Source organism: Pomacea canaliculata, linkage group LG3 (genome assembly GCF_003073045.1).
Source record: "Pomacea canaliculata isolate SZHN2017 linkage group LG3, ASM307304v1, whole genome shotgun sequence".
NCBI lineage: Eukaryota > Metazoa > Mollusca > Gastropoda > Architaenioglossa > Ampullariidae > Pomacea > Pomacea canaliculata.
In genome coordinates, this window is record NC_037592.1 from 3,171,161 (window position 1) to 3,187,785 (window position 16,625).

The 16,625-nt window shown below is 45.0% G+C and overlaps 1 protein-coding gene across 1 annotated transcript in view; it reads right to left on the reverse strand.

The window, feature by feature from the left end:
* Window positions 1-4,185: 4,185 nt before the first annotated feature.
* Window positions 4,186-16,625, reverse strand: part of LOC112559048 (LIM domain only protein 3-like) — an 88,020-nt gene continuing 75,580 nt past the window's right edge. Inside the window, 4 exon segments of the mRNA XM_025229898.1 lie at window positions 4,186-7,899; window positions 7,902-7,924; window positions 8,237-8,362; window positions 10,237-10,534. Of these exon segments, the coding sequence (XP_025085683.1) occupies window positions 7,715-7,899; window positions 7,902-7,924; window positions 8,237-8,362; window positions 10,237-10,534 (632 nt within the window). The 3' untranslated portion in view covers window positions 4,186-7,714.

The following is a 16,625-nucleotide window of genomic DNA, read 5'->3' on the forward strand; positions in this document are numbered from 1 at the left end:
AATTAGCTGGTGACATCCACAAGTTGAAGTTGATTGGCTGGTGACATCAGAAACTGAAAGTGATGGACATTCGTTATGGAAATGTCATAGTTGTCAACAGACCTGCGATGCAGGGATGCGTGACCAGTGGTTTCGGTTGCTGTCCAGACCAAACATAGACAAGCGTGTGGGTGAGGCAGGCTGACATGAAATGTTGTCCTCCGTCTGTATGACACTGAATAATGAACAGGCTGCAACTGTGCCTGTACCATGGGTGACGGGAGTTATTTCCTTTGTTAGCAGATTGGTTACAAGATGCTATCGCCCAAACTGGGAGTAGAATGACAACTCACCACTACCCACCATCACTGGGTCTCGAGATTGATGGGTGCAGAGGTCTTCACGCGCTGCAAGAATTCAAACTCGTCTGGTCACAAATAAATAACATTGTCTCAGGTCTCCTGGTGGCAGAGGTTAGGGCATGGTTTGTGCATGGTTTGTGTATGGTTTGTGCATGGTTTGTGCATGGTTTGTAGCTTGTATCGTGAAAAATAACAGCGGCTGTTCCCTGACATTTAGGAGAATACTTTACTTGTACTCAACCAAGTAATTTAGAAGAATACAGTCTGTTTGACTTGTAACGAGGTTGTAGGAAAATGTTTCTACAGTCCCGTTGATTAGTTAGTAGTATGTTTCCTTGTTATCTGTTATTATCTCTGCTATGTCCATCTCTCAATAGAATCGCTTAGTAAGCCGGAATGACATGAAGTGAAAAATGAATTACCATTAACTCATTATATACTATGAACATGTGGGAAAAATTGTAAAAAAAAAGTTTTGAGCTTTTATTCGAAATAACAAAAACATCAATAATATAATATTAATGTGTAGTAAAAGCATAAACAATATGATAAATACACAACTTTCAAATTTAGTTTTTGTCTGTTATTTTTACGATCAACGAAAAAGCAAAGCTGGGCACACGAAGGACGTAACATCATAACGGAGGACGTAAAAAAGAGAGATCCGTAGGAGTGCGGGGGATTCTTTTTTTTTTTTTTTTTGTTTTGGCTGAGGTCCGGGCACACCCCGCCGACCCCCACAGCCCCCGCAGCCCCACACGGCGAGATTAGGTCTCTGGTCGGCACCGGGCCTCTGGCAACAGCTAAACTGCCCCCCGCATGTCACGAACAATGCCTGACCTCCCTCGTCTTGTACATGCAACTAGTTCTGCACCACGTGACATTCTGCCTCTATCTTGCTTTCTTGTTATTGACTGCTGTAAATTATGTCTGTTTACATCTTAATGTTTAATATATCATTGTTTAATTTGTATTTGTATATATCAACAATTAATGTACCTCATTTACACACGAATGATGAAATACATGTCTATCTAAGCACCAATAGTTCAATATTTCCTGATTATACACTAACAAATATATGATTTTTACACACTAGCATTTTCATACTATATCTAGACGTATACCAATAGTATGTAACTATATATACGCCGGCATTTCTAGATGTACCGACACATCAATTATTTATATACCATTGTTTCAATGTCTGCTTATTTCTACACCAACGGTATATATCTATTTATATAAAGCTGTATCACGGCAAGGCAGCCAGTCTTGTAAACAGATGCCACATACAAAGAAACAACAGTGTGCCCGAGACAAGAGCTGAACCCAAGGCAGTCAACCTCCACTGTACTGGTGACAGTGCTAACCCATGCAATATCCAATCCCCATCAGGTTTCTACAGATGCCTATTTACGGACAAATATTTTAACATGTCAGAGAGAATTAATTGAAAATCTTACACTTATAAAAATTAAAATAATTAAAGTTTTCATGTGAGTCTTAATTTATAACTGATTTACGTCTGTGGTATCATTTCATTGGAGGTCCTTTAAGACCACAGCCTCAGTTTCAATCCCTTCTCCTGCACGAAATTTTTTTTTTTTTAAACAAAGTATTATTTCAAGCTTCGTCGCTCGAATTAGAAAAAAAAGCAAAAAAACTGAAATAAAGGGCTGTAACTCGAGGAAGGCTGTCTGCAGTCGGGAGTTGCCTGCTCTTGTGACAAGGTAGGTTGTGATGGCGCTTTTCACTTGGCAGCGTGAATTGAAAATCCAGCATGCAGCTTTGTCACGTGTCGTCTGTAGTTCTGTTCACGGGTACCTCCCCAGCTTTTCCCCACCCGAAGTTTTCCTCCGCCGCTCGGCACGTGCAGCACACGCTGGCTGCCAGGCGGCCGGCCAACCGCGAGATGGCGCTGTCGCTGGCTTCACGTCTCAGTTCACTCGGCGTGCGACGCGTCACGCGCATGCGCGTTTCTAATTCCCGGTCATGCGCAGACGACCGCAGCATGTGTGTAAATCAGGGATTGATTGGTTAATCACCCAGCATGCAGACTTTCCCTTTGTCACGGCCAACAAGACGACAAAAAAAAAATAATTAAATAAATAAATAAAAAAGAAAAATAAACAAACATTCACGCTCTGCAAGTGATGCAGACAATCGCGAGCGACTTCGTGCATCTGCTGTGGTGCCATGGGTGCGCCTGCACTCTTAGTTTCCCCAAATAAAGATGGCGCAGGTGTAAGTCTCATCGGAAAGGGGATGGGATTATATCCACTTTAATCATATTTTTGTGAGTGACTGTGATCGTGTGATGTGTCGTCAGACAACGCGCTGTCAGATGTTAAGTGGCGAACACAGGACATGACACTCGATGGCAGTTGAATGTTTGGCACTCGTGCACTTGGCTGCTGTGGAGTGTCAGTTATTTGTTTACTTTGATATATGTGTGTATATATATATGGGCTTTGTAAGTGGAGTCAGGCTGTTTGAGCATGGTGTGGGTGGAGATAGTTGAGTATGGCGCTGGTGCGGGTACGTATATGTATTATTAATCGGATAGTGTGTGTGTGACTGACAGCTTTCTCTCGACTATGTGTGAATATTAATGTTCTTCTGCTTGATAGACGCAATTGTAATAAGTGTATAAATCTTAGTATGTCCATGAGCAGAACCTACACGCGGACACAGACACACGATTGAATGTACACACAATAAGAATTTTTTTTTTACATTTTCCTCTGTATAAACATCCAGGGCTCCTACAACTATATCACCCTGTCGCTTTTTCCCCTTTCAAGCCTGAAAATCCTGCAAAGACACAAACCATAACTTGTCACTTCATTTAACTTGCCCCTTGATCTTAGTCCAAGGACCGGGCCAACTTCCGGTTGAGGAAACCCGAGAGACAAGAAAGGTGAGGGAGGCTTGGAGTTGGGCTGTTGATGTGGTACTCCACATTACCATCCAAGGCGCCCTCCCGCCTGGCGAACCACACCCGCTGTATTTCTCCAATTTATTCTTTTTATTTTCCTCGACTTTGCTGCAGGCGTCATCGCCAGCGGAAACTGGCCGATCGTGTGCGTTCACGCATGCGCGAAGGGCAGACGTTTGTGAGTCTGGGATCGCACGGACAATTAAGCTTGGCAAAGGCCGCCCGATGCTTGTCAGCCAAGCGAACCTTCGCCTGTCTTCCACTTTGTCGTCCATGCTGGAGGTGTGGGGAGGGCGACAATGTTTGTGTCGGTGTCACAGACCTCTCATCTGTCGCTTGCAGCGCTTCACGGCCTCTTCCTCCTTCTCCAGTCTTTCTCTCCACCCCCTTACCACCACTACCCCTCCAAGTTTGGTCGTTTTCTGCTTCTTGGAACTGACGCCTACTACTCGAGCAAACTTTTCCATCGCAGGTACAGACAAAAAAATATGAACCGGTAGTGAGGACTTTCATTTCAGGTATGTACAGGTAAGGCGATCTTCCATTGCATATTTATATATTCGTAATGTCTTCCATGACAGGTGACCTAAGATGACTCCGTTTATTGTATTTACAATGTGGTTTTCCATAACTTTATACACAGGTAATGTGACTTTTTTATTTGCAGATATATACAGGTAATGTGAATTTTCATTGCAGGCAGGGGAAATAGAACCTTCTTTGAAGACCTGTACAGGTAGTGTGGCCGTCTTCCGTATGTTGCAAACATGTCCACATGCACGTGCGCGCGCACACATACACACAAACACTCGCTGAACCGTCCATGCAAATAGAGAGATAGACTGAAAGTATTGTTTTTGTTTCTCTTATACATCCGCATAAAATCAAAGGACACACCAAAAGTGAGTAATCAATACTTTATTTTAAAATCACTTTTAAATGTATATTAAAAAAAAATTAAACAGAAGTTGATGTCAGTCCAACTACAACACGTCTGGACGATTGTTTGTCTTTGCTCGAGATCTCGTGTGCACGTGACTGTGTCTGCGCGTGACTGCACAGACACCACTTGCAGGCTACCGCGCATGCGCCGCGCGGAACACGCTTCTGCGCAGCCGCAGTCGTGTAAAAGTTCTCCAAAGCCAGTTTTTGATTGACCAGCTCCTCGGTGAAGCTTCGCTGTGCAAACCACCCGGCGCCAGCTCGCAAAGCCTGTACACACCCAAGCTACACGCAAGCTTCGGACACCTAGCGGCTGGAACTGGAACGAGGGTGGAACTGAAAATGTGTCGCAGATTAAATTACAGTTGAAATCATCTACACAAATAGCCAGAGGCATCATGAGCGAGACCCGGGAGAATCAAACGACGGGACACAGAAAAAGAGAAAACTCGAAAGAAAGTATCAAGAAGGAACGATAATTCTGCCTAATAATTATTCCAGGCAGATGCCCTCTCTGAACCACGTGACCCTAACATGTCACCACAAATAACGGGTTTTGTGTTTGCGATATCTCCTAACGTCTGAAAGGTGCAGCCTACACAAATTTGTTTTATTATAGATTCCCAGGAAACTTCTTTACAAAAAATGAAAGAAAAAAGGAGGAGATGATTTTTTTTCTCCTCCCGTACCACCACACCATCGTGTCAAAATTTTGCTTTCAAGTCAAATTACTTTTGTTTCAATTCCAGGATAAAATTTCAAGTGCTTACACTCAAACAAGACAGCTGATGAAAGACATATAACGTATAAGTGAATCATAATTGTACACCAATAATTTCGGAACTACCCAACTCTTTCAGATCACGATGTATATGTACAAAATTTGAACAAACCTTAAAGTCTCAGTCCATCCACAAACATGCGAGCCAACACATCCACACTTCCTTTCTCATTCATCTTAAAAACTTAAATTCTTTCATTGTTCTCTCTCTCTCTGTCTGAACTTTCCACAGACAATGACTTTAAATAGTTTGTGATATCTGAATACTACCACAAGAATTATTGTAATACTGCACATATTTGACAAGATCATAGAAACGAACACACTGTCAGTGTTGATGACAATAATTCACAAACTGAGAGCACTGGTAGGGGCAGCACACAAAGGTCATGGAACACAGGGCAAAACATGGCTGCCACTGGCGTCTGGCTGACTACAAAAAACATTTTGTTTGTTTCTCACACGTCAGCGTGTTTCTTGATGTCTGCAGGCGGTGATGAGTGTCACTGGTGTACCACTCTCTCCCCACCTCCCGGGTATGTGAGCAGACCTCAGGCACCCATCGTCCAACCTCCACATACCAAGACACCACGACGCCCGGGATTTCCAAAGCAAAAGTTTTAATCTGCTTAATCTCTATCATTCTTTTAGGAGGAATGGCGGGTCTAAGGGTAGGAGAGAGAGAGAGGGAGGGGACGGAGAGTACTGTATGCACAGCTCGTATGTATGGTGCCCTATACGAGCCACAAGCGTGAAATTTCTGCAAGGGTCAATAGTGCCATGGTCACGTGTCCCATACTAGCCCCATACTCGTGTATAGTGTTTAATACTAATCGTAGGTGTTGTAGGCATGGAGTTCCACACGATACATGGTGACCATGTGAACATATCTACGTTCCTGTTACAACTTCCGCCTCTTGGAATAAGAAAAAAAAATGAAAACAGCAAGTAGGAGAAAGGAAGTCAACCGCAATTCAAACTACTACTATGCTAATGTTTGAACCTTAATCGTCCAAATCTTTGTGCGGCTACATTACCAAAACTAGCGAACCACCCAAAATAAATACTATTTAAAAACTGTGCTCAGATTTTTAAAAAAAAATTTCTGGTGGGGAAGGGAGGAAGTGAAGTAAATGCGCATGATCTAAAATAATTCCAGACTAGGATGAAGTGAGAAATGGGAATTGCTGTTCTAAGAAGAAAGCATTTTATGAGACAGAAAAAAAATCTTTTCAGCTGTGGTTGATGTTTTTCACAGCAGCCAGAGTTTAAAAACAAAACAGTCGTACATGGTGACTCAGAGGAGGCAAAAATCGTCGTAAATGAAACAGACTGAAATTTTGTGACTTCTGTTGGACTTGCTAATAAAATAAGAGAGAGAGAGAAAAATATTTAAAAATTGACCTTCCGTTCATCCATGTGTAGACAGGTGAGGTGTAGACAGACGGGGAGACAAATTTGAAAGGGGATGGGGTACAAGAATAGCAGTTCGGTTTCAAATCACCAACTATTTGGGGAGCAAGGAAAAACATGAAAAAGCTAAGAGGGGATTAAAATGACACTAGCCAGCCAGCATTCAATATTCACATGTACCCGCCAAGACAAATCAGAAATCTGGCACTTCCCGTGACAGCATGAATTTATACATAAGCAAATGTTTTTTAATCTGCAGTCCAAGTCTTATTCCACTGAATGATTGAGACATTACAGAACCCAAGACATTTTCTTTGGAGCAATAAATACATAGACAAGCCTTCACACACACACAGACTTTTTCTCTCGTTCACTCAAACTCACTCTGTCTGGTGAACAACTGTTCATGGCGTGAGAAGCTGCGAAACTGGTCCTCTGAAATGACATCTGTGATTGCCGCGAGAAAGCTGTGCGCTAGTCACGTTTCTGATCAACTCGGACAACTCTCGGGCCAGCACTTCCTTGGCAAGAATGAAGTCCCGCTAATGCAATAGGTTCTTCATTCAAGCCAGGCTATTTCCCTATCCCTATTCATCTCTCTCCCCCTTCCTCACTCTCTCTCTCTCACACACACGCACGCACGCGCGTGCGCACACACACTCAGCGGTCTGAAACCGAGGTTAAAGTCTTCAGATAAACATGATTCCATGTTTTCTACTTTCCGACATTGACCAGACGCCTTGCAGCTTCATCGAGCCAAAACCGAGGGAATTAATGTGTGCAAGACGTCCATGGAAAAAAATGTCATTCACTTGTGTAATTGTAGCCAATCAGTGGCAGACACGACTTACTCCCACGGCAAGACTCGAACAGTCAGGAGAACATGGCGATGTCTTCGTTTGGTCAACGGACGACGAACCTTCACGACTGTTAGTTTCCTAGGAAACCGATCTTTCACAGCATACAGCGCTGGGTACTTGGGTGCCAAGCAGGCGATAACCGTGGAGACCAAGGTCACCTGTTGTCTGGAACAGTCACCAACCGTGCAAAGGTCATGGCATACTCTGACCCTGAGCAGTTGCCAGCATTGCAACACGTGATGGCTGGCTCTGAAGCCGAAACGAACCGTGACTGAAGCCAACCGACTGTGCGAGAAAAGTGTCAACAGCAACAATCATCTGCAACCTCTCCCGCCAGTGACCCCATGAGTCGGGCGTCAGCTGTGACGTCACTGCCCGAGGCGACCAATGGAGTTCAGGCGCCGCACAGAACTCACAGTTGAGGCTGCTTCTGACGTCATAGCGAGCTGGGGCTGGGGCTGCCGTAACCGCTGGACACGTCATCGCTCAGGCTCTGCGTCTGCCGCTTCATCTGCGACAAGGCGTTGTAGCCGGGGCTGGTGTAGCTGAACCCTCCCGCCATGTTGGCGAACATCATCCGCTCTTCGTAGTCAAACTCGCACAGGATTTTGTTGTCGCAAGGTAGAATCGATCCCCGACGCAGAATCTGTAAGAAAATATAAAGAGAGTCGAGTAAGGAATCGACAAGTTGCAGATAATTATCTTTCTTGAATGAAATCTATTCGATATTTTAAACGAGCTAATAATTATTCTTTCTTTTCCACACATTATCCTGTTGCGCGAGTGCCGGAAGAGGATCATCGTACATGCCACCAAAATTTAATCTCCATCTCACATTATGATGATGTGTAACATTCAGGAGAGTAGGATAATGTCTAACATTCAGGAGATAAGAATAATGTCTGACATTTAACACTTGAACAAGTAATGGAGGCCAAGGCAGCAACTAGCCACTCACCTGTGATTGCACTGCTGGCAGGCGAAACACTCCAGGTGATACACGTTGCCCTTGGCTCTCATGACCATCTCAAAGGCGGGAATCATTTTGTTGCAGGCCGCACAGTAGCCGGTGGTGCCAAACAACCTGGCCAACAAGAAATACAACAGTTGAATTGCCTGGCAAACAAAGAAAAAAAAGGCAAAGTTGAACAGTGCAACTATTTAGTTATTTAAAAAACTATTTTTTAAAATAAAAAGCTGACAAAATGTTTGGTTACCGAAGAGAGTTGGGAAAATACTGATAAATAAAATTAAACAAATTATGATTTTTTGTGTGACTGAAAACTGCACGCAAGGAACTGTTTGTACAAAGAAGGCGATAAATGTGATTGAGAAAGCGACACACAAGTTGTGGGTATCGCCCTCGTGCTCTTGTTCGCTCGGCTGCGCTCTGCGCTGCCGGGTCATGCACTTGGGGTCAGAGAGCAGCGCGCCATCTTGAGATCGGTCAAGACAGGCGCTGAGTGGTTGTGTTTCAAGTCGACAGGCCGTCGTCTGCTTCTATCCACTCGTTCGCAATACTCGAGCGATGTTGTGAAGCCCTCGTACATTGCTGAAGGACCGTACCCGATTGTACAATGGAGTGTATACAGTGTGACAATCCAGGGTGTGCTGACATCCGCCCACCCTACGACCCTCTGCACGCCACTCATTCCGACACCCTGATGTCCTGAAACCTTCCTACATTGTAAGGCTACCCAGGTAAATCAAGAGCAGCCGAGATGTCAACACGCCCGAGGACAAGTGAGGAAGGGTCGGCAAAGTGTGTTGTCTCCCATGGACTGTGGCCTGACACATCAATGTCCGGCCGTGTGCACCACTGCCAGTCCATGTGCACGTGGACCACAACAACGAAAACAGAGTGTGACACTGACATTGAAATCAGAGGGTGTGACGATGATCACTCCCGTGATGCTGATACCCAGGTGTAAATTAATCCAGGGATGCATTTAGCCAGTACCACCACCCACCCCAGGGTGCTACTCTCCTCTGACTGCCATCGTGCTCTGTTTATACGCAATGCCCTCTCACGTGCATGTCTCGGTTCCCTCTTCACCAACTCCCTCCCTGCTCACCCCCATGTCCACGCCGGCTCTTGCGATTCCTTTCCTTCTCTGAAGTGCATGCTTGCTTCTCTCTGGCAGCCCTTCTCGTGTGCGCCTTTCTTGACTGTTCATTCTTTTCTCTTTTCTTCCTTTCTCTGCCAAGTGGACTTTCTCATCTACCAAATCCTTTTTCCTTCTCTCCCCTCTCACCTACTTTCTGTCTCGCACTATTTCTTTCACCTACTTTCTATTTTCTACTGCTACTTCCAATCAATAAGGCCGTCCACCCTTTCTGGAGAGAAAAGATATTACATTTCACCCTGCGTGTATCAGCTGATGGCAATCTACCTCCCGCTCTTCACCTCCCTCCTCCATGCACTTATAAACCGTCGCCGACAGAGCAGTAACTGTGTTACCAGCGATGTAGGTCGCGCATGCCAACGCCACAGGAAGTGACGCAGGATAGGGCTCTGCCTTTCCTGAGCGTGCTTCTCCCCAACTGATGGACGTGTTCTGCGGACTTCCGGTGTCCAAGAGCATGCAGTCAAAGGAAACTTTTAACTTCTTTTTAATTTGACGGCGACTAGCGGCCTTTGTGTCGTGGGCCCGACCCTTGTTTCTAAGCCTGAAAAGCTCGGAAAGCTGTAATGCATTACAGACATCAGGTCAGTGGGTAGGGAGAGGGAAGGAGATCACGGGAGGGTATGGAGGCAAAAAGGGGTTTTGATACTGAATGGCCCGATTGCTGGATAGAAGATTACTTGGGATAGTTGAGCCCTGCTTTAACACATGGTTTGCCCTTAGGCACAGTGAGCCACTCACTACTATTAACCATTGCAGTCGCTAAGCTAACGATCCTGTCATTGTCATCATTGTTATCGCCGGCTGAGGTGCCTGGCGTGATGTCACTTACCTGAGGTAGTCACGTCGACACAGGAGCAGGTTGGCCTTAGCGAAGAGGGTGGAGCCAACCTCTCCCAGTCGGCAGTCGCAACAGGAACATTTCAGACAGTCCTCGTGCCAGAACTGGTCGAGGGCCTTCAGCAGGTACCTCTCTCGGATGGTCTTTTTGCATGCTGAGCACATCTGTTGTTGTTGCTGCTGCTGCTGCTGTTGTTGTTGCTGTTGCTGCTGTTGTTGCGTTAAGACGCTCGTCTGCCCCACTCCCCCCTTCCCCATGTCGCTTGCGTCACCCGAAATTTGCATTGATTCTGAAACATTGAAAAAAAAAAACAACAATGCTGTGAAAAAACTAAAAATGATGTATCATACCAGTCAATAATTTTATCATCAATTCCATTCAATAATTATATACTATGGTTATAATTATACAATAATTACAACTGTACTACAATATTTGACAAATGTATTGAAATATATCGAGACCCCTACGGTTGTGACAAAAGGATCTGCATGTAGAGGGCAATGTAACCCAATATAAACAAAAAAGTTGTGACAGTTTTACTAAGTAAGAGCGTTGCACTTGAGACTTAAGTGTAGAGGCATTTATTTTATCAGAGATTATTTTTTGTTAGTCTGTTTTTTTTTTTACTTGTTGGTTGACTTGCTGCCTTGAAAGGGAAGCGAATGATAAATCAGAAATATTCGAAAGAGGAAGCGGAAGTAAAGACGCCAGCGAATTAGTTATAAAAAACATAATACAACATTGGCAAAAAAAAAAAAAAAATTATTCTCAAACCAAGTCTTCCACACGCTAAGGTCACTACCACCACCACCACAATCCACCGGAAGCGCATCTCACACCACCATCACCGCACAGCCACCATCACTACACCACCTCCACCACTCAAAAAAAAAAAGTTTTCTTCTGCAAGAAAGCTAGCTCACATGATGTTCCTTGTAAAGGCCTTGCAGAAGGACAGAGATACCTGTCAAACTGGACTCGCAACCTCTTAGGGGAAGGTTTGATTTAACTGGTCATAAAAGTCAAAGGTCACAATCCCTCATGAACGCTCGTCATGCTAACAAACTACAGAGGTCAAGTCGAACAAGTTTACTAACTTTTCCACCAAAATATCCCACTAAATCTCTTGTAAAATGAAGTGGACAGGGATCCCCCAAAATACGACCGGAAGTGTGCCATACTTTTTCTTGAAAGATGATGTGACCTCGCGACCTTCCTCACAAAAACAGAGAACTGGAGACGGAAGCGGCGCGACCACACACGCAAGCGCAGAGAGGCTTGAATGGCAACAGAGCTCTCCGACCTGCGTGTCCTCGGTGTGATAAGCTCCACAAACAAACCTCCGTCACGTGACGCGGGAAAGCAACACCAGGCACCGCACAAGTTAACCCTGTAAAGGCAATTAAATCCAATTGCCAGCGAAATATGTCAAATGTTTACGACGATGGCTCAGCAACAAGTGAGTCCTATACCTCAGCCGCCAGCCTAGTCTTGCAACTTCTCAAAATGTCTGTTTGTCAGTCAGACTGCATTTGTTCTTAATGTTGACTGCAACAACTACTTCCACACAACATGTGTTGCTTGTCCTTTAATCCTGAGCTTTCCTACTCCAGACCTCCACAGCCCATCAAACTGCTCCACAACCACTCACTGGCCCTCGCCTACTGCCTGTCGTCATAGCTACATCTTTATCTTCACCTGATTGCACACCTGTACCTGTGCCATCCACGCCGAACAAAGACTTATAATCAGGTAAAAGTGTTCTTACACCTTGTTTTCATCAGAATAAGGTGCAGCATTTTTTCCCACTAGCTTGATGACTGACCAGTTCTACGCATGCGCGATCAAACACGGAAACCTGCCAAAGAAACCTTTAACCTCGACTGAATTTAGACATTATTAAAGGACAAATTACAAGATTGTGTATGAGTGTCGCAGAGCTCAGTGCAAAGAAAAAAGGTCGCACTGGGGATGAGGGGGGCACTACAGCTGACCTGACCCCTGCTGACCCCATTACAATTGCTTCAGTTACCAGCCAGATGCTCCACCGATACATCTCTTCTGTTTCCTGCACTCTGGAAAACTTCCTGCATTTCGCCCTAGTCGGATGGCTCAACAGATTAAAAGTTTCGAACTGGTTCATGGATAGTCACAAAAAACAAGCAGTGTTAAAAGTAGCGCACGACCGTTAAAAGGGGAGGAGCTTAAAGCTTGAGTGGGATTGCTAGAAAGAATTGTGTTTTTGAACGATTACGAGACAGTTAAAAGATTTACAGCTCGTGAGCTCGTGCAGAAGTGTTAAGAGATTAACACTTTTTGAACTGATGCGGGGCAAGTTAAAACACTCACAGTTTTGAATTAGCGCAGGCCGTTAAAAGATCAAGTTTTTGAACTGGTGCGGAATCGATCCGCAGTTCTGGACTGGTGAACACATTGCATTGTTCGTCTACTTTACTTTAAAACAATTTAAATGGTGATTCAGTGAAACTGATCCAAGTGGTTTCAAATTGTTCTGCATGTAGTTGTAGATGTGTATTGTGAATAACTGTGGTCACATAACTATACGCTGCAGCTGTAAGGCAGCCTTGTGATGCAGCTGTGAGGCGACAAACTGTTATTTCTCTACGTAGATCACACTGTAAATAAAAATAATGTAGGACGATTCTGTATCATACTCTACTGTCTCTTTGGTAGAAATAACGATCATATATAAATACATACTATTATCGTTATACTCAATATAAGAAAACTCGTGATTCAGTCAGCGACAGGATCACAAGCAGCGAAAACCTCCATTAACCTCACTTATGACTGAAGCAGGCCGCCATACACTCAACGCTTATCGACTTTAAAAAAGCAAACCGTGAATAACGGCCAGCCACTGGGTTTTCCCGCGATGGTGACTGATTCAATGACATAACTGTGGAGCACTGAGACTATTTATCTCGCACACCTGGTGTTACCCAGGTAGTCGTTATGAAGGGAGGCTATCAAAGCTGACAGGCTAACCCCGTAAAATCACGTGACCCCAGTCGGCATTTCCTACCGTTTGGGTCTCAACAATGAGAGGAAGGAACTCGGAACAAGTTCCTGGTGCAATAAGAAGCTACAGCCTTCTACTTCGTTGACTTTGACCTCCTAACAGGATGAATAAAATCTGTGAAAGAGATCCGCGAGGCTGGAATGAAGGAATAAACAGCTTGAGATGGGAGATACATCTGGTCGGTCTGTTCTCGAAGAAGGATGTTTTCTTTGCAAAAGGCTTTTTATTTGTCACAAGGTGGATTATGTGATGTTTGTGTGATTGTCAAACTTAAAGGATGCACTACAAATTTTTCAATCAACACACATCAAAAAGGAAGTTTCTAATTTTGTTGACTGAAAAGTTGCTACACAGATGTGAGATATTCTTTGTTTGCATGAAAGCAAGTAGAAGGCACGTAGACAAACATTGTTATGTCACAGAAATAATCCAAATATTGGCTGCCCGAGAGAAATAAAACAATGCCACCCTGTCAAAGGCTCCGCCAGAAGATATGGTGTATCAAAGAACAGAATTTAGGAGAGGGATTACTAAGGAGACGGAGAGAAGACATGGCCGTCAAAGGTATTAAATGGATTAAGGAGCCGTTCCGAATTAAAGAGACAAGCCAAAGATGAGATCACTGACTTATGCACTCACACGTGAAGCAGACGCCACGAGCCAGAGTTTCCCAAGCATTGCCCTGGCTAGCAGAGACTACCATCACAGGACAGGAGCAGGATGCACGAAACAAAGGTTGTGTCAGAAGCAGAAACAAACTGACCCTTGTCAAAGTGACATAAACAAGACTGTCATTGTAAAGTGACATGTCCCATGTCAGATCAGATAAACAGAAGCGGGCTGCTGAGCCGGTGGGATGGTGAATCAAGGTGTGAAGCTCAAAGTGTGATGTCCAACATAAAATGTGAAGACCGTCAGTCACTAGTCCACCATGGTCTTGCCATGGGGAAGGCGGAGCCCAGTTCTGTCCCTTATACTGTCTTTAGCTCCCCTGATAAAAGCAGGTAACCACAGACTTCACAGATCACAGAAGTCTGAGCCGGTTTGGGCCCAGACCCGGATGTGGAAACTGCGACATGGTGCCTCGAGTCGAATGCATCAACCAGCTGGTTATGGACCCTACACCTCCTACCAGCCCCCAGAATGGCGTGTGGCTCACCAGGCCGCCCTCCAGCACCGCGACATTTAATGGATGACACGCGAGATGCCAACGCTCAGCTCTCGCTTTAATCTCGCGCCGATAAAGGCAGGTAACACGTCAACCGCAGTTACCGTCCTTGCCTCGACCTGCCCGTCGCCGTTGACGTGGGGGCTACATACACCCCCACACCAGCATCTCCCACTGCCACATCCCTATCTCCATCAAAACCTCCCTCCAGCCGCCTGACCCACCTTATACAAGAACCCACATCTCGCTAATTGGCTTCCAACTCGAGGCTGCTCGCGTTTTGTGTAGCAAATGCCGCCACATTCCTGTCCTTAATTAAGCCGATGGCGGAGGGGGTGGGGTGGAATAGAGGGAGGAAGGGAGGGAAAGTCTGGCGGTTTCAGACGTCCACATAAAAATCTTATCAGCTAGCCATAACACGACTGGGAACCTAATGACAACTCCTCCTTTGGCTGTTTGTTCTGTCTTTCAACTTCTCATCGTTGGCGCCAGTGCTGCACGCCCCTGTGTTTGTCGGACAAAACATTTCAAGATGGTTGTGAACGTGTCGCACGTAAGGTCGCTGTTGCTTTGTATCCCATACACAACAATCCAACATGGTCCCCAGTGTACACGTGACATCCTCCAGCAATTCTCTGGACTACTACTTTGATATCAGTTTGAATTGTCTTCCCGCAATATCAAGATTAGTAACGCTTGAAGTCATTAACTTTTCTTTGCTTTTTTTCTTCTTCTTACTTTCTTCTTTAGCATTATGTGCAAAGATTAGCTTTTCATTACAGATAATCTAAACAGGGTACTAATCCGGCCAAAGACCTAACTGAAGAGAAGCCTCTATGATTTACACAAAGAACCTAAAACATCTTCAATAATTTATTAGGCCAGGACAGAGTTTTATCACCAGCATCACACCTAGACCCGGTGCTATCTCTGAAAAGTGGCAGCAGCCTGTAAAGTACATCAGTTGTGCCCCACAGCTCGGTCTCGGGAGGTGCTGCTTAATCATCCTGGATCCCCTCTCCCCCCAACCTCCCCTCTTGTCCTGCAGATGAGGAGCTCGTGTGTAATTTCCATCGCTTATCGGGGAAGCGATTGGTGGACTCCATTGTTTGGTGAAACCCACCCCATTACGGGTGTAGCTCTTCTCTCCAGGGCCCAATGCAGGCAGAGGGCAAACAGCAGGGTGCATTACAGGGTTCGGGGTAGACAAGATTAGAACACAGGGAGCAGGAGATGGCCAAGACAAGGAACTGGGATTGGTGAAGGAGCGATCTTTGGACAACCATGAGGCTCTGTCCTGTGACCATCCCACGTACCTTCCCCTCTAATATCACATTTACTGGACATTTTTTTAATTAAATAAATAAACAGGTTATCTGATAAGAAAAATATATTTACTGCTGTCTGAGACGAGTTTAAATGTTATGGCGATATCCCAACACTCATTTTCCCTCCCTACCTAGCCAACTACTGGCTGCGTCCAATTCTGTCAGATTAATATCTTTATTATCGTGTATTTGAAGAAATGTAGCTCACATGTGTGCAGAAAAAGTTCGCGAACTGGGAATCGACTACTCCACTCCGACTGTGTCAAAGAATCTGGATTTCTTGCAGCATCACCTTTAGCCTTACAGTCTAGCACGCGACTGGCTGGTTCTCAACTTCAATATATATATATATAGAAAATATAATAAAAATAATCCAATCCATTTTTTAAGGATATGCAATCCTTCTTCTGAAATGCAGCAGTCATACCGAAATTGTGTTCTTCAAATATCCTCCACTCTGCAACGACAGCCTCCTGCGCATCCCACCCGAAGATCAACGGGTCGGTGATGTTCATGGAGGCTGCTGGTGGCGAGCAGTGAAATATATCGGTGGCCGGAGAGTGGCAGCCAGGCCTGGACCACACAGACTCGGTTCCCCACAATTAGGAGCAGCCTTATCTCGCTAAAGTCCCCTCGCCAAGACACAGCCTCGCGCTAACAAGACCGCCTTTACCTGCCGTTCGCGGTTATAAATGAGTTATCTTCCTTGTCGGAGAGGTTTTCTCCCCCTTTTCTCCCCTTCACCCACCACCATCCAATCCTCGCCTCATTAAGCTTCTGCTCGATTAATGGGTTGTCCAATTTGTTGCGGAGACAATCTGAAAAGGGAAGCAACCCA